The 16,867-nt window shown below is 54.0% G+C and overlaps 2 protein-coding genes across 17 annotated transcripts in view; one reads left to right on the top strand and one right to left on the bottom strand.

The window, feature by feature from the left end:
• SH2D3A (SH2 domain containing 3A) overlaps positions 1-4,369 on the top strand; it is a 15,834-nt gene extending 11,465 nt beyond the window's left edge. For 4 of the 9 annotated variants that reach the window (XM_063801088.1, XM_063801084.1, XM_009434487.5 and 1 more), the window contains 5 exons: positions 1,215-1,699; positions 1,799-1,914; positions 2,105-2,478; positions 2,888-3,073; positions 3,776-4,369. In XM_063801088.1, coding sequence (XP_063657158.1) covers positions 1,215-1,699; positions 1,799-1,914; positions 2,105-2,478; positions 2,888-3,073; positions 3,776-3,936 — 1,322 coding nt within the window. In that variant the 3' untranslated portion in view covers positions 3,937-4,369. Of the gene's footprint in view, positions 1-1,214; positions 1,700-1,798; positions 1,915-2,104; positions 2,479-2,887; positions 3,074-3,423; positions 3,639-3,775 lie in introns of those variants that run through there. The other 5 variants (XM_063801086.1, XM_524075.7, XM_054673261.2 and 2 more) reach the window with 3 other exon arrangements.
• Positions 4,155-16,867, bottom strand: TRIP10 (thyroid hormone receptor interactor 10). Of its 8 annotated transcripts, none has more exons than XM_054673259.2 (15): positions 16,749-16,848; positions 15,409-15,524; positions 15,253-15,309; positions 13,428-13,575; positions 13,286-13,348; positions 12,944-13,048; positions 12,713-12,841; positions 11,849-11,995; positions 11,555-11,749; positions 10,356-10,523; positions 9,991-10,100; positions 6,463-6,595; positions 6,098-6,237; positions 5,896-6,017; positions 4,155-4,336 (listed from the first exon to the last, which is right to left on the bottom strand). In XM_054673259.2, the coding sequence occupies exons 1-15, from the start codon at positions 16,770-16,772 to the stop codon at positions 4,155-4,157; spliced, it is 1,839 nt and encodes a 612-aa protein (XP_054529234.1). In that variant the 5' UTR covers positions 16,773-16,848. The 8 variants fall into 8 exon arrangements, with proteins under 8 accessions (XP_054529234.1, XP_063657152.1, XP_016790317.1 ...); XM_016934828.4 differs by lacking the exon at positions 4,155-4,336 and adding an exon at positions 5,022-5,466 and having other exon boundaries at positions 16,749-16,867; XM_054673258.2 differs by lacking the exon at positions 4,155-4,336 and adding an exon at positions 5,022-5,495.

Below are 16,867 nucleotides of genomic sequence, written 5' to 3'. Positions count from 1 at the left end.
AGTAGGTGCAGCAAACCACCATGGCACACGGATACTCAACCTGCACATTCTGCACGTGTATCTTTTTTTTTTTAAGAAGAAATAAAAAAGAAAAAAAAGAAAGTTTAATAAGCTTGGTTTCTTTGACACTTATCTGAGTGTCATACCATACGCAGCTTTGTGAATTTTTTATACTTTGTCTCTCTATAGATATCTATATTAATTGTATATATTTTATATAGATATGTCTATGGAGAGATATATATTATCACAAAAAAGTAAAATATCTATCATATATAAATGTAATTATATATAGCATATAGGGCAACATTATACATTTAATAATGTTGATTTTATTTAACATATACTTAATTTAAATATATATTATATATTTATATAATATATCTATCTCTATAGATATGATATAGAGAGATATATCTACACTTAATTGTAGATAGATAGATATCTTTTTTTTTTTTTTGAGACAGGGTCTTACTTTGTCATCCAAGCTGGAGTGCAGTGGTGCAGTCATACCTCACTGCAGCCTCTGGCTCAAGTGATCCTCCCACCTCTGCCTCCCAAGTAGCTGGGACCACAGGTGCATGCCACCATGCCCAGCTAATTTTCTAACTTTTTGTAGAAACAAGATCTTGTTATGTTGCCCAGGCTGGTCTGGAATCCCTAGCCTCAAGCAATCCCCTCACCTTGGCCTCCCAAAATGCTGAGATTACAGGCGTCGGCCACCACGCTCATCCTTTTTTAAAAAAAATTTTTAATTTCGTTGGGTCACTGCTTACCATCTTTCAGTCAGAGGGGCAAAAACAAAGAATTCAAATTTAAAATGTCGTATTCAGAATTCATAGGGTCAGGCAAGTTGGCTCATGCCTGTGATCCCAGCAGTTTGGGAGGCCGAGAAGGGAGGATTGCTTGAGACTAGGAATTCCAGACCAGCCTGGGCAACACAGTGAGATCCCATCTCTATAAAATAAAATAAAATAAATTAAAATAATTTACAGAACTATAGAGATGCTAAAGTTTTCTAACCATGTGTAAGCATGTAGCATTTCTACTGTCGAGGTGGTTAAAATTCAAAACTGCACCCGGATAGGTTGTTATACCCCATTATTGGAATGAGTGGATGGATCAGGTGGGTGGTAGCCGATGAAGCTCTCACCCCCGCCCATTCAGCAATCTTCTCTGTGTATTCCCATTGACCCCTCTTGTATGACCTCTAGAAGCCTCCACCATGCCCATATCTGCCTTGCCCCGAACAAGCAGTGACCCGGTGTTGCTGAAGGCCCCTGCTCCTCTGGGAACTGTTGCCGACAGTCTCAGGGCCTCCGATGGGCAGCTTCAAGCCAAGGCACCAACGAAGCCCCCCCGGACACCCTCCTTCGAACTGCCTGATGCCTCTGAACGTCCCCCGACGTACTGCGAGCTGGTGCCCCGAGTGCCCAGTGTCCAGGGAACATCCCCGAGCCAAAGCTGCCCAGAGCCAGAGGCCCCATGGTGGGAGGCCGAGGAGGATGAGGAGGAAGAGAATAGATGTTTTACGAGACCACAGGCTGAGATCTCTTTCTGCCCCCATGATGCCCCCTCCTGCCTGCTGGGCCCCCAGAATCGGCCCCTGGAACCCCAAGTCCTGCATACCCTCCGTGGCCTGTTCCTGGAGCACCATCCTGGGAGCACCGCCCTTCACCTGCTATTGGTAGACTGCCAGGTGGGTCACCTCCTGGGATGCTCCTCCCCAGGCCCAGGGCAAGACCCAACCATGCCTACATAATCACTCTTCACCTGACTTCCCCATTCCCTTCTGCAGGCCACAGGCCTCCTGGGAGTGACCAGGGATCAGCGGGGCAACATGGGAGTCTCATCTGGCCTGGAGCTGCTCACTCTTCCCCATGGACACCACTTGAGGTTGGAACTGCTGGAGAGGTGAGCCAGCAGCTTGTAATCTTGGTTGGGGGAGGCCAATTCCCCCCACTTCCCAAGGTCTCCAAACAGCTCCTCACTCATGGCTCCCCAGGGAAGAAGGGAGATGGGGCAATGCCACCTCCTGTCCCCCCTCACCCCTGCATTACAAACCTCCCCACTTCCCCCAGACCCTTGCCCTCCGCCTCTGCAGGCATCAGACACTGGCGCTGGCCGGGGCGCTGGCGGTGCTGGGCTGCTCGGGGCCGCTGGAGGAGCGCGCAGCCGCACTGAGGGGCCTGGTAGAGCTGGCGCTGGCGCTGCGGCCAGGGGCGGCGGGGGACCTGCCCGGGCTGGCTGCGGTCATGGGCGCCCTGCTCATGCCCCAGGTTCGTGGGGAGCAGGGACTGGAGGAAGCTGGAGTGCGGGTGACTGGGAAGACTGGAGAGGAGGCATGCGCTGGTCTCTTCTCCCAGGTGTCCCGGTTGGAGCACACGTGGCGCCAGCTCCGAAGGAGCCACACGGAGGCTGCGCTGGCCTTTGAGCAGGAGCTGAAGCCGCTGATGCGGGCTCTGGATGAGGGCGCTGGTAAGTGAAGGTCTGGGGCTTAGCATCCCCTGGGGGCCCAGACCAAATTTATCAGGACTCAATCTAGTCGTACGCCGAGTCCCTGCATCTGTTCTAGGCCCGGTCCCTTCACCATAGGCCCCGCCCTCCATATGAGGGTTGGTCCTGGCCCTTTCCCTAGGCCCCGCCCTCCACACGAGACTTGTTCCTAGGCCACGCCCCCACCAGCCTTGGTCCCAGCCCCTTTCCCTAGGCCACGCCCCTTCGCCGCAGGCCCCGCCCTCCATAGGGGCGTGTGGTCCTGGCCCCTCTCCACAGACCCCGCTGTCGCTCAGTCCTAAGCCCCGCCCCCGCATTTGTCCTAGGTTCCACCTCCGCCCTATGCCCCATCTACAGCCCCAAACCCTGATCAGGCCCTCCCCCTCCGCAGGACCCTGCGACCCCGGCGAGGTGGCGCTGCCGCACGTGGCACCCATGGTGCGCCTACTGGAGGGCGAGGAAGTCGCGGGGCCGCTGGACGAGAGCTGTGAGCGGCTGTTGCGCACCCTGCACGGAGCGCGTCACATGGTCCGGGACGCACCCAAATTCCGCAAGGTGGCAGCCCAGCGCCTGCGAGGTGAGCATTCCCTCTGCGCTGGACTGCAGACTTCAGAGCACCCTGCAGGTTCTAACCGGATCCCCCAAACCCACCCTGTCCCAGGAGGGGAGCCTCTCGCCACGCCTCCGGGAGCCCCACCCAAACTGGGACGGCTCCACTCCAGGAAGGTTCTCACCCCAAGCAAACGCTGCATCCAGCGGTATTGATAGGAACAGGGCCGTCCACCTCAAAACGGGCTGTCCTGCCCCCAGAGCCACCTCCGCGGGTCCCCACTCCCCCTTCCCACCTAAGACGATCCCGTCCCCCAGGGATCTCGATCCCCAAGAACGCCCTGCTCCCTCCAAAACGACTCCTCCCTCCTATCCTAGGGCAGCCCACCCGGCAAGATCCCCCCACCTTCCCCGACAACCTGGGATCCCGTCCTCGGGGCAGCCCCACGTCCAGGCACAGCCCCTAAGGCGGGACCTCCAGGATCTGGCACCTGGAACAGGCCATCCCATTGCACTGCGGTAGAGCCCCTCAGGCACCCCACCCCCATTCCTGCAGAGAGCTGGAAGCCCCCTCCCCTCTGACCCCGCCTAGTCATCCCGCAGGTGGGGCAGGTCCCTCCCGGGCCCCTGTTGGGTCAAAGTCCTCTGGGGAAAGGAAGGTGCCGGGAGGCTGGGAGGGACGAGGCGGGCGCCTGGGCCCCGCCCCCAGCCCACCTGACCTTGCTTCCAGGATTCCGGCCTAACCCGGAGCTGAGGGAGGCCCTGACCACCGGCTTCGTGCGGAGGCTGCTCTGGGGTAGCCGGGGCGCGGGAGCTCCGCGCGCTGAACGCTTTGAGAAGTTCCAGCGCGTCCTCGGCGTCCTGTCGCAGCGCCTGGAGCCTGACCGCTGAGAGCGCAGACACCCTTCTTCACACCCGGGACCCCCAGGTTTTTGCAAACCCCAGAAGAGACCAAAGGAGTCGTCCCAGGCTCCTCAGGCCTCAGGTGGAATCCTGCCCTGTGCCTCACAGAAGAGGTGGGGACCGCAGTCAGGGTCACCTGGGTCATGGTGAACATGTGACCTGCAGATCTGGCATCAGAGGCCAGAGTTCAAATGTGACTCCACCTCTTAAAAGCCGTGATTTCTAGCAGATGACTTCACCTCTGTGTCTGCCTTTAACAAAATCATAGCCGTACAGCAGCTCAGGCCTGTAATCTCAGCAATTTGGGAGGCCGAGGCGGAAGGAAGGCTTGAGGCCAGGAGTTCAAGACCAGCCAGGGCAACATGGTGAGACCTCATCTCTACAAAAACTGAAAAATAAAAAACTTTTTTAAAATGTAAAAGTTGAGGCTGTGTACTTTCTAAGAATTGTGGCCGGGAATGAGACCGCAGGTGGAGAATGCCTGGCACACAGTAGGTCTTCAATAAGTGCTACCCATTCTCAGAAGCTGCAGTGCATTCAGAAGGGATGAAACTTGGTGTCCTGGCCAGGCGCGGTGGCTCACGCCCACAATCCCAGCACTTTTAGGAGGCCGAGGCAGATGGATCACTTGAGGTCAGGAGTTCAAGACCAGCCTGGCCAACATGGCAAAACCCTGTCTCTACAAAAAATACAAAAATTAGCTGGGCATGATGGTGTGTGCCTGTAATCCCAGCTACTTGGGAGGCTGAGGCAGAATTGCTTGAACTCGGGAGATGGAGTCTGCAGTGAGCTGAGATCACGTACGCCACTGCACTCCAGCCTGGGCAACTGGGTGAAACTGTCTCAAAAAGAAAAAAAAAAAGAAACTTGGTATCCTTCTCCCTACCTGAGTCACAAGCAGACACCCACTGACAATGACATAGGCCAACTTCCAGAAAGGGGCAGGGTTGACCCAAGGTGTGCCCAAGATCACCTCCCCTTCCTCATTCCCTGTGTGGCCTGTAAGAAACGTGGTGTTAGATACTTCCAGTCCCAGTATTTAAATCCTCTAATAAGACACCGACTCTAGGAACTTTATATAATTTCTTTTTTTTTTTCCATTTTTGTATAAAACAAAATGGCCGGAGCCGAGCGGCAGAAAGAAAAGATGTAAAACATGAGTATGTACATCAATGGTGGAACGATGGTAGAAGGCACAGCGGGTCTGTCCGGTGTGACAGGTAGGATTGGGTTGGGGGTGGAGGGGGCAGCAGGTTACACAGGTCTCAGCCGAAGCCACGGGGTCAGAAATAAAGTGCATAGGTCCTGGGGCCCCCCGTGGCCCAGAAGCAGCAGCCGACAGCCCCCCTCTTCCCGTCTCTGGCAGGGTTCAATTGAGCGTGACTCGGAGGTAGGAGGTGGGCACGTAGCCCTCGCCTCCCTCTTTCCGCCTGACCCGGGTCCAGCCGTCCCCTTTGTCTTCTTCCATAAGACTGAGGTCTTCACCCTCGGCCATAGAGATAGTGCCCTCGCTGGACCCTGTGATGGGGGTGGGGGTGGGCCCAGATCTGCTTTAGGCAAATTTATTATTTTTATTTTTTATTTTTGAGACAGAGCCTCGCTCTCGCCCAGGCTGGAGCGCAGCAGCGCGGATCTTGGCTCCCTGCAACCTCCACCTCCCAGGTTCAAGGGATTCTCCTGCCTCAGCCTCCCGAGTAGCTGGGATCACAGGCGTGTGCCACCACACCTGGCTAATTTTTGTATTTTCAGTAGAGATGGGGTTTCACCGTGTTCGCCAGGCTGGTATGGAATTCTTGACCTCAAGTGATCTGCCTGCCTCAGCCTCCCAAAGTGCTGGGATTACAAGCCTGAGCCACCCGCCCAGCCCTGCTTTAGGCGAATTTAAACTGAACCTAGCCAGAGACACTGCCTCCCATACCCCGCCAAGCCCACTCTGGCCGTTCTCACCTTCAAAGTGGTAGATGGCCACACAGTGACCTATGGGGGATGTGGGTTCCTCCTCGAAATCCTCCTCAAACTCCGTGTAAATGGGGGTGTCCTGGCTCTCTTCTGAGGGAGGCTCTTCAGAGCTGTTTGGGGATAATTCGGCAGATAAAGACAGGCCCTCCTGGGACCCTGGGAACAGACCCACTCTGACGTCACCCCTCACCTCTCCTTGGTGTCCTGTGATGCGCTGTTGCTGCTGCTGTCTGGCGGGGCGCTAGCGGGGGGGTCGGGAGGCCGGGCGTGCCGGCTCAGGCTGTCTCCCCGGTTGCTAAGGACTCGACTTTCAGCTTCTGCCAGCCACGCCTGGGAGGAGGGGACAGGAAAATCGTTCCAGGGCAGAGCTCCGGGGTCAGCCCACTTTGGACCCAGAGGTTCCCTGAGATCACCCACGCACAGCCAAGGCTGTGATGGAAAACAGCTGGAGACCCCCCGCTCCGAACACCTCCCCTGTCCCCGACCCCCCACCCCACCCAGCAGTGACTCAGCCAGGCCCGCTGGCTCCCGCCCCTCCCCAGGGTCTTTCCTGACCTCATACTTCTGCACTTCCAATTTCAGCCGTTCAATGTTGCTCAGGGTTTCAGCGATCTGGGGCTCCAAGCTGGCGGGGTCCCCCATCTGAGGTGTCTTCTCATAGACATCCTTCATTTTCTTTAGGGCTTCCCTATGACAAGGGAGACAGGATAGAAAGGAAAACATAGTTCCGTGTGAGTTTTTTTGTTGCTGTTGTTTTGTTTTGTTTGAGTCAGGGTCTCACTCTGACTCTTTCCCCAGGCTGGTGTGCAGTGGTGCAATCATGGCTCACTGCAACCTTAACCTCCCGGGCTCAAGTGATACTCCTGCCTCAGCCTCCTGAGTAACTGGGACTATAGACCCACATCACCACACTCGCCTGATTTTTCAAAAATTTTTAGTAGAGATGGGGTCTGGCTATGTTGCCCAGGCTGAGTTCAAGGGATCCTCCTGGCTCAGCCTCCCAAAGTGCTGGGATTACAGGCATGAGCCACAGCACCGGGCTCCATGTGATTTAACAAGCAAAAAACAGGGGTTTTGCATCAAGGAGCAAATAGCAAGGCAGGACAATGGTTAAGGATGCAAATACTAGTGCCCGACTGCCTGGGTTCGAATCTCAGTTTGAATATTTCCTAGCTGTGTGAGCTTGGCTTAAATCATTGAACCCCCACTGCTGTTTGCTTATTTTGGAAATGGAGATAATGATCCTAATATCTCATGTGGGTCACTGTGAGGATTAATACAATGCCTGATACCTAGTAAGTCCTCACTATTACTCATATACATATTGAGTACCTACTGCATACAGGTCCTATTCCAAGCATCAGAAATATAACACTGGGCTGGCCGTGGTGGCTCACATCTGTAATCCCAGCATTATTTTGGGAGGCTGAGGTGGAAGGATCACTTGAGGCCAGGAGTTCAAGACCAGCCTGGGCAATGGTGTGAGACTTTGTCTCTAGTAAAAAATCAAAATAATTTTTAAAAAATAAAAAAAAGAAGGGGGGGCAGGGGAAAAAATAAATAAAGATAAATATAACACTAAACAAGACAGATCTTAAGTCTGCATACAATCTCTCAGGAAACCTTGAAAATTTGAATAAATCCATGTACACTGTTTTGAATAGTGCCTAGAATGCAGTAAGTGACTAATAAATACTGTTATCATTATCATCAGTTTCTCATCCCTGTCTCCTCTATGTCTATATATACAGGTAGTCACGACTATAATGGACCTTTGGAAAAGACCAGATCTGAGCTCAACTTCCTTCCAGTCATTTTTTATCTTTTTTTGAGACACAGTCTCACTCTGTCGCCCAGGCTGGAATGCAGTGGCGCAATCTCGGCTCACAGCAACCTGTGCCTCCCGGGATCAAGTGATTCTCGTGCCTCAGCCTCTGGAGTAGCTGGGACTACAGGCACACGCCACCACGCCTGGCTAATTTTTATATTTTTAGTAGAGACAGGATTTCCATATGTTGGCCAAGCTGGTCTCAAACTCCTGGCCTCAAGCCATCTGCCTGCCTCGGCCTCCCAAAGTGCTTGGATTACAGGCGTAAACCACTGCACCCTGCCAACTTCATTCCAGTTCTAATACCTGATCCACTTTACAGATGAAGAAACTGAGGAATTAAAAGGTAAAACAAGCTGCCCAAGTCCTGAGATAAAGCTGGAAATCAAGTCCAGTTTGTCGTGACTCTAGAACATGCACCCTTAACCCCTCCACCATAGAAACTCAGGAACTAGAGAGTTCTGAATGGAACTTTACACCAATAAAAGCCATTCTGTCCAAGAGGTTACATGCAAATGGCAAAATATAATTTGGCTGCCTGTTTGCAAGTGGCAAACATCATTCCTATTATGTAACAGAACTGGGAAGAGGATTTTGTTGCCTGGAAAGAGTGAGTAAAGATTTTTTTTTTAATCTGCCAGATTTTTTTATTGTCAATATTTTAAGTGTTTGAGCTATTAAATAGATAACCATATGCTGCTTTTCTTTTAGCCAATTAATGTGGTGAACTAGATGGATACATTTTTTGATATTGAACTATCTTTGCATTATTGGGATAAAACCCAACCAATGGTGGATTTTTTTTTTTTAGTTTTTAAAAAAATTTACTTGGGTTTTTCTTTTTCTTCTTCTTTTAAGAGATGGGGTTTTACTACGTTGCCCAGGCTGGCCTTGAACTCCTAGGCTCAAGTGAGTGATCCTTCTACCCAGCCTCCCAAAGTGCTGGGCTTATAGGCATGAGCCACTGCGCTCGGCTAATGTATTATTATTATTATTATTATTATTATTATTATTATTATTATTTGAGGTAGAGACTCGCTGTGTTACCCAGGCTGGAGTGCAGTGGTGCAGGCTTGACTCACTGCAACCTCCGCCTCCCAGGTTCAAGCGATTCTCCCACCTCAGCCTCCCAAGTAGCTGGAATTACAGGCGCGTGCCACAATGCCCAGCTAGTTTTTGTATTTTTAGTAGAGACGGGGTTTCACCATGTTGGTCAGGCTGGTCTCGAACTCCTGACCTCACGTGATCTGCCCTCCTTGGCCTCCCAAAGTGATGTATTATTTTTTAAACACTGGATTTGCTTGGCTAGGATTTTGCCTCTATGATCATAAATAAGGTAAAATGAGCCCTTAATTTTATCTTATTGAATTCTTGGCCACTGATTTGGGAATCAGGATTCTTCAGCCTAAAGAGGTTGACAGCTTTCACACTTTTTCTGTTTGCTGGAATGACTTGTATAAGACAAGAAGTAACTGTTTCTTTTTTTCTTTTTGAGACAGGGTCTCACTCTGACACCCAGGCTGAAGTGCAAGTGGTGCAGTCACAGCTCACTGTAGTCTCAATTTCCCAGGCTTAAGCCATCCTCCCACCTCAGCCTCCTAAGTGGCTGGGACTACAGACACAAACCACCACACCCAGCTAATTTTTTTATTTTTGCTAGAAATGGGGTCTTACTCTGTTGCCCAGGCAGGTCTCAAACTCCTAGGCTCAGATGATCCTCCTGCCTCAACCTCCCAAAATGCTGGGATTGCAGGCACAGGCCACTGCACCTGGCCAAGAAGTAACTAAGTGTGGTAGGAATCACCTGTAAAACCGTCGGGGCCTTGGGATTATTGGAGAGATCTTTGAGTACCATTTAAATGTCATTCATTTACAGACCGGGGCAGTGGCTCATGCCTATAATCCCAGCACTATGGGAGGCTGAGGCAGGCAGATCAACTGAGGCCAGGAGTTCAAGACAGCCTGGCTAATATGGGGAAACCCTGCCTCTACTAAAAATATAAAAATTAGCTGGTGCATGTCTGTGGTCCTAGCTAATCGGCAGGCTGAGGCACAAGAATTGCTTGAACCTGGGATGTGGCGATTGCAGTGAGCTAAGATCACAGCACTGCACTCCAGCCTGGACGACAGACTAAGACCCTGTCGCAAAATAAAATATAATAAAATAAATTAAATAAAATAATAAACAAATAAATGAAGTTCATTTACTATTTTATCATGTTCCTTGCCTGTCCTTCCCTATGCCACCACCTTACCTCTGGTCAACCTCCTTCTGAAGTTCACGACTGCGTTCTTCCAACTGCTGTTGAAGCCGTTTTCGCTGCTGCTCTGGGGGCAGGTGGCTAAAATCCTCGGTCACCACTGTCTGCAAGGTGGGTAGAGGGCTGAATTTGGGATCAAGGAGTCTAGCCTGCCAGACTCTGCACCCGTCTGAGATATTTCACGCCCTTCCCCAGCCATGGTTCTTGGCAGCGAGGCCATGCACAGAGCAAAGCAGGTCTGGGTTGGGCAACCAGGGAAGAGGGGCCCAGCCAGCGGCAGGAAGCGAGCCCAGGGTCCCGCCACCCGCCGCTGGGCAGGCTAGGGCCACCACCTCCTCCTGCCCCGAGGCCTCACTTACCCCACGGCTGCCTCGAAGGCTGCGGAAGGATGCTAGCCTCGGTTTGACCGACTTACTGATCTCGCTCAGTATGGCCAAGGGGTCACGGCCGGAGCGGGGGGACGGGGGTCCGTTAGGCAATGCCGAGGGTACGGGGCCCCCCAGGGGGGAGAGGGGTGGGGGGCGAGGCTACCGGCGGGGGCCGGGGAGGGGGATAGGTTGAAGGGGTGGGGGGGCATAGGAGGATGTAGAGAGTGAGGACGAATGGACGGAGGGATGGACGCACGGATGGACGGATGGACGCAAAAAAAGGAAAAACAAAACGGAGAAAGAAAAAAACGGTAAGAAAACCACAACTCAAGATGCACAACCACACAGAGAAAACGCATGCAGGAGCGACACAAAAAAATCTGGAAGGTGGCGGGGAGGATGTTGAACTGTAAGCCCGAAAGCCAGAACTCTCACTCCCCCGGTATCTCCTAGGTCTCTGGAATGTTATGTCCGGGAGCAAGCATGGGTCCAGGAGGCAGGGAGGCCCATGTCTCTCTGTCCACTTAGCTTTCTGGGCTGACAGTCTAGAAGACGCATGCAGGAATCAAGGTCTCAGACAGGTATGAGGCCACAGAGGACAAAAATAAATAAACAAAAATAAAACCACAAGCCGAGAGGGAGTGGAAGGCAGGAAGATGAGAGGGGTTAGGGGCATCAGAAGTTTAAGCTCGGGGATCACAGGTGTTAAGTCAAGGAGAGGTATGAGAGTGTAAGTGAAGAGGGACCCAAAGTATAAATCAAAGGTATAAACCAAGGGTGCTAAGGTATATTAAAATCCAAAAACCCAAGAAAGCAGGACATGCAGGGCGGCTCCCAGAGTCCCATCAGCAGGATGGAGAGAGAAACTCGGGGAGTCCCCAGGGATGGTGTCACCAGCCCTCAGGCCAGCCCTGAATTCCACCAGCAGGTTTTCTCCCAGCATCCCGAGAAGCAGCAGACAAACGCCACAGACCTCCCCACCTCCCCACCCTGCCCCCGCCTTCGCCTCTGGGGACTCCCAGGCCAATCGGCCCGCCCGCCTTCCTTCCCTCCAGTCCGGGCTGGCAGCCAAGAGGAAAATTCCTGCCCGGGACTCAGCGTTCAGGCGGCTGGGGCTGACTCAATAGGGGCCCCACTGTCCCCACTTCACTGTCCTTCTCCCCCACCATCCCAAGGGTCCCGGCCCCCACCTTGTTCTTCTTGCCAAAAGGCCAGCGCTTGGTGCGGCTGCGGCCCGGGCCTCGGAGTTCAGGCCGTCCATCCGAGGGGGTGCCCAGACTGCTGTCGGAGGGTGCACGGTTCATGGGCTGGCTGAAGTCCTCAAATTCCACGTCGCCCGGGCGGGCAAAACCTGACTTGTGCAGCTCTATAAGGACGTGGGAGTCCTGGGGGAGGGGGACAGTGGATGAGCAGTCGAGTGCCTAGCCTATGGGGACCTCCCTCTGCCCTTCCCGTAGCCCAGTGGACCCAGACCAGGCACCCACGTTCTTGGGATCCACAGCATTTGCAGCCACCTTCATGCCCTCCAAGCACTTGGCTATGATGGGCACCACCTCCAGCTCGGCCTCCGACAGGAGCCCATACCCGGCACCCAGGCGGGTGGCCCTGCGTTCATCCATGTCTTGGAGCTTCTGTAAGGACAGGGACAAGGGTGGCTCAGGGGTGCTAACAGAGGGACTAGAAGCACAGTGATTCACTCTGCAAATATGATCGCGCTCCACGCTGGCCCCAGCCCCAAGCCAGTCTGGAGGGGAAGACAGAGTCGGGAAGAGAGACTCCAGCCCACTGTGGTTGGGGAAGAGACACAGGGCCAGGGGGATCTCAGAGGGGGACGCCTGCCTAGGGGGTCAGCAAACGCTTCTCAAAGGAGGAGACAAGGGAACAGGGATTTGAAGAAAAAGCAGAACCAGCCCTGATACTCCCAGGGCCACGGATGGAGTGGAGACTGGAGTGCTAGATTGAAACAGGAGAGGGGGAATTCGAGACCTTTCAGAGGGGTTGTTAGAGGTGGAGCTTAGAAGAATAAGTAGGAATTTCAAAAGGAAAGAAAGGTCGCTTGAGCACAGGGGTTCCAGGCTGCCGTGAGCTGTGATTACGCCACGGCATTCCTGCCCGGGTGACAGAGCCAGGCCCCATCTCTCTATAGAAGTAAATAAACAAACAAGTAAAAGGCATGCCCAGCAGGAAGAACAGCTGACTAAAAGCACAGCTCACTGTTACTATAGGTTTCTGATTCCCTTTCAATCTAGGGACTGGGACATTGCAGCTGGGGTTTTGATGAATGCGTAGGAGTTGGCTAACATTTGGAGGCTTTCAGGAAGGTAGGTCTGAGAACTGGGAGCACTCACATCGAATATCTGGGGCATCTGTGAAAAATAGAAGTGGGCTTGGTCTCGGTTGAAGCGCTGGAGTTGAGCCGCATATTCGTTTTTGCTTTCTTCGGCCATATGACTCCGAAGGTGGGCTTGCTGCTTGGCCTGAAGAATGCAGAGGTGGAAGGTACTGCCAGGTTCCGGTCACGTCCCACTCGGACTCCCCAAGCTTGTCCCAGACCCCGCCCCCCCCCCCCACACACACACCTTCTCCACATCAGCCTTGGTGGCGTTGATATCCTGGTCTAGCCGTTCAGCAGTCTGGGCTGCCTTCTCTGCCTCCCGGCAGTCCCGCTCAAATTTACGCTTACTCTGTGTAGGGGACAGAACCGGAGTGAGGGAGCCACCATCCCAAAGACAGCAGGGTGGGAAACCAAGGTTTCAGGGATTATTGGGATGTCATCCAGTAAGTAGGGGACAAGGGAGTACTGGAAGCCTATGGGGGAGGGAAGGTCCAGGTCTGACAAAGAGGGCAGCTCCCTGACTCCGGATCCGCAACCCTGCCCCTGTGCCTCCGGGCCACAGTCACTGCTACCTCTGCAAACTCACATTCTCCAGCTGTTTAAAGCCATTTTCCAGCTGCTGCTGGGCCCGCCGCCCTTCTTGGAAGTGCTACAGAAAGAAGAGTGATAAGGCTCGCCAGGGTTCCAGCAGAAGCCCTTTGTAAAACCTGAATCGGGGGGCTCCTCACCATCTTCCTCTCCTGTTTCATCTCTTGTGAGTACTTGGTCAGCTCAAGACATACACGGACACTGAGGTTCTCAGCCACCAGCTCCCGCTGGCCTGCAAAGTCATTCACCTCCTGGAGAATCTGTACAAAGGACTGTTGCTGGCTGAATCTGGGGTTGGATGAGAATCGGGGAACAGGGAGTCAGGCCCCTCCTCCCGAGCAGGCTGATGCCCCAGGACGCACCTCCAGGTGGAAAAGGGTTAAGCCCCAAGAATGTAATCCTTGAAGCGATGACAAATTCTGGTCCATATTCCTTAACCCCAACCCTTGAGTAGATTTTTTTTTTTTTTTTTTTTGAGACAGGGTCTTGCTGTCACCCAGGCTGCAGTGCAGCGGCATGATCGCGTCTCACTGCAGCCTCAAACTCCTGGGCTCAAGTGATCCTCCCACCTCAGGCTCCCAAATAGCTGGGACCACAGGCACACGCCACCACACCTGGCTAATTTTTTTTTTTTCAGATGAGGTCTCAAACTCCAATCCCCCCGAACTCCGCATCTTCCCGCCTCACCCTCCCAAAGTGCTGGGAGTACAGGTGTGAGCCACCGCACTGGACCTTGAATGTATATTGGAACACAGAATTTTCCAGTTTTTAAAGATGGTGTACAAAGCTTATACCATCTTTTCTGCATCATCTCAGTGGGGCTGGGGACATCATTTTGTAATCAAACACCGTATCTGTTTTTTTTTGGAGACAGAGTCTCACTCTGTCGCCCAGGCTGGAGTGCAGTGGTGCGATCTTGGCTCACTGCAACCTCCGCCTCCCGGGTTCAAGCGATTCTCATGCCTCAGCCTCCTGAGTAGCTGGGATTACAGGCGCGCACCACAACGCCTGGCTAATTTTTGTATTTTTAGAAGAGACAAGGTTTCACCACGTTGACCAGGCTGCTCTCGAACTCCTGACCTCAAGTGATCCACCTGCGCACCCTCCCAATGTGCTGGGATTACAGGTGTGAGCCACTGTGCCCAACCCTATTTTTTTTTTTTTAATTTTACAATGAGAGGTGTTAACATTCACACTAAGTGGGATAAAAGTCAAAACTACAATTACCAGCCTGGCTAACATGGTGAAACCCTGTCTGTACTAAAAATATAAAAATTAGCTGGGCATGGTGGCAGGTGACTGTAATCCCAGCTACTAGGGAGGCTGAGGCAGGAGAATCGCTTGAACCTGGGAGGCGGAAGTTGCAGTGAGCTGAGATGGCGCCACTGCACTCCAGCCTGGAGGACAGAGTGAAACTCTGTCAAAAAAAAAACTACAATTAACAAAAAGTTCAGGTCAGAGATTGCTGCCAAACAAGTGACCAAAACAACTTGATTTCCAGGGCTTTTTTGGATTTTGGAATTGGGGACTCAAAGTCAAATGCTCCTTACGGCGTTTGATATGGACTGCACACTGTTTAAACACATTCATTCAGCTCGTGTTCATGAAAGCCCTACAAAGCTGGAGGAATCGTCATCATTCCATTTCACAGATGAGGAAAACAGAGGCGCAAAACTTTAAGTCATCTGCCCAAAGTTACTGGTTTTGTAACTGCTGGGGCCTCTGTATTTAACAGTTAAGGAAAATAATGGCAGAAAACCTGAGTCACAAGCCCAAGTCAATTCCTCTACATAGTAGTGGACTCAGGATTCCAAGCCAGATAATCCCGCATCTTGCATCCATGCTCTCACCTCTAGAAGGGGAAGTGAGAGGAGCGGTGGGGTGTCCCAGCTGAGGGAGGGGAAGTGAGACCCATGCACCGCCTTCCCCCACAAATCTAGCCCTGCAGCCCCTCTCCAACCTTACTTGGACTCAGGATCATCCTTGGCAGGTCTCTTGGGCAGATATTTTTTCACCAGGCTCCTAAGGGGAGACAGAGGTAGGAGGGCTGAGCCCGCAGCCCTCCCACCGCTCCCCGTCGCCCCAGGCGCGTCCTCCGTAGCGTCCACCCCAGGGTCTCACCGCAGTTGTTTGGCGTAAGCCTGTTCCACTTCGGTGCGTTCTTTCACGAACTTTACATATCTGTCCAACAGGTCCAGCCCCCACTGCGTGTGGCGCTCGAGCACCTCGAACTGATCCTGACATGGGACATGGTGGGGGAGGAGGGGAGAGGGGCCGGGGTCACGATTTTGGGACCCCACAGCCCGCCGACCAGACTCCCAGGGAGGGCCAAGGCTCTGCGCTCCTAGAAGGAGTGGCTTCCCGGCGCCGCCCCGGCGTGGCGCGGGGGGAGGCAGGAAACTGGCGGGAACCCCCTCCCCTTCCCGGGAAGGGCCGGAGAACAGCGCCCAGGCCCCAGCCACCCCGGCCGGGAGATGGAGGTCTCCGTCATAGGACCTCCAAGAGGGGCGTGGAAGGGGACAGGGCCACTCCCCCAGCTCGGGCTCCCCTAATCCCCCCGGATTCCGGAAAATCCGGCCGGCCCGGCGTGAGTCAAGGCCAGAGGGGCAGGGTTCCTGGCAGATTGGGGGCCCCTGAGTGGCCAGGGGGCAGGCACCAGGTTCCCTGAATCTCCCTGCTTCCAGGGATCCCCCGATGGGTGACTCAATTTACCCCACTGACCCCACTACACATCCAAAAGAAATCGCAGAATTGGAGGAGGGGGTGGCAGTCTGGTTACCCCCGCTGCACTAAGAACTCAGGGATTCCACCGCCCCCAGGAAGGGGAGGGGTCAGAGGTCCGGCTAGGATAGGGGGAAATTTCTGGGGCTTCCAGGGCTGAGGTTATAGGCGACCAGGGGGCGGTCCCGCCCTGGGCCTGGGGTGAGCAGGGGGAAGCCAGGGAGGGGGATCAGGCCGAGCTTAGCATCCCCCTTCCCCTCCATGAGCGTCCCCAGCCCCTAGGTGTTGATTAAAGGCGAGGGAAAGGGCGGTCAGGACTTCTAGGTCCCACGTGGGTGGGGATGAGGGTGACCAGAGGGTCCCCTCCCCCCTCCTAGCCGGACAGGCGGACGACGGGCAGGGACCCAGGGGCCGTAAGATAAGCCGCCTGCCCGGCCAGGGCGCCCAAAATAGGTGACCTCTCTCAGCCGCCCCGGCCTGGCCCCAGGATTCCTCCTGCCCGCCTCATTCTCAACCCTGTGCCTCAGTTTCCCCACTCCGGTCCGGCAAAGTCGCCCTTCGCCCCTGAGCGTGCTGAGACTCCCAGATAAACTTCGAGAGAGAGCGGAGGGTGGAGGGCGGGGACCCAAGGGTCGGTGGAAGGGAAAGGCGCGGAGCCCCCTCTAAGATACATTGGGGACAAAAGGGGGGTGCCTGGACCCCAGCAAAGGGGAACTTAGAGGCGGGCCGATTGGACTTACCCACAGCTCAGTGCCCCAATCCATGCTGCTCCCGCCGCCGCCGCCGCCGCCGCAGCCACCACCGCACCCGGTCCCCGCCGCCCGCCGCCCGCCGCCCTCCGCCCTCCCCGGGGAGACTC

This window comes from Pan troglodytes, chromosome 20, assembly GCF_028858775.2.
Source record: "Pan troglodytes isolate AG18354 chromosome 20, NHGRI_mPanTro3-v2.0_pri, whole genome shotgun sequence".
NCBI classification, from domain to species: Eukaryota; Metazoa; Chordata; class Mammalia; order Primates; family Hominidae; genus Pan; species Pan troglodytes.
This window is presented reverse-complemented; position numbering and strand designations above follow the sequence as displayed.

Bases quoted from the DNA above. Each gene is read 5' to 3' on its own strand.
- TRIP10 (XM_054673258.2), bottom strand. From the start codon at position 16,772: ATGGATTGGGGCACTGAGCTGTGG. The intron at 13,576-15,252 runs GTAAGGTTGGAG...ATCCAACCCCAG, and splicing joins AAGGATGATCCTGAGTCCAA to ATTCAGCCAGCAACAGTCCT. The intron at 11,996-12,712 runs GTGAGTGCTCCC...CTGTCCTTACAG, and splicing joins AGATGCCCCAGATATTCGAT to AAGCTCCAAGACATGGATGA.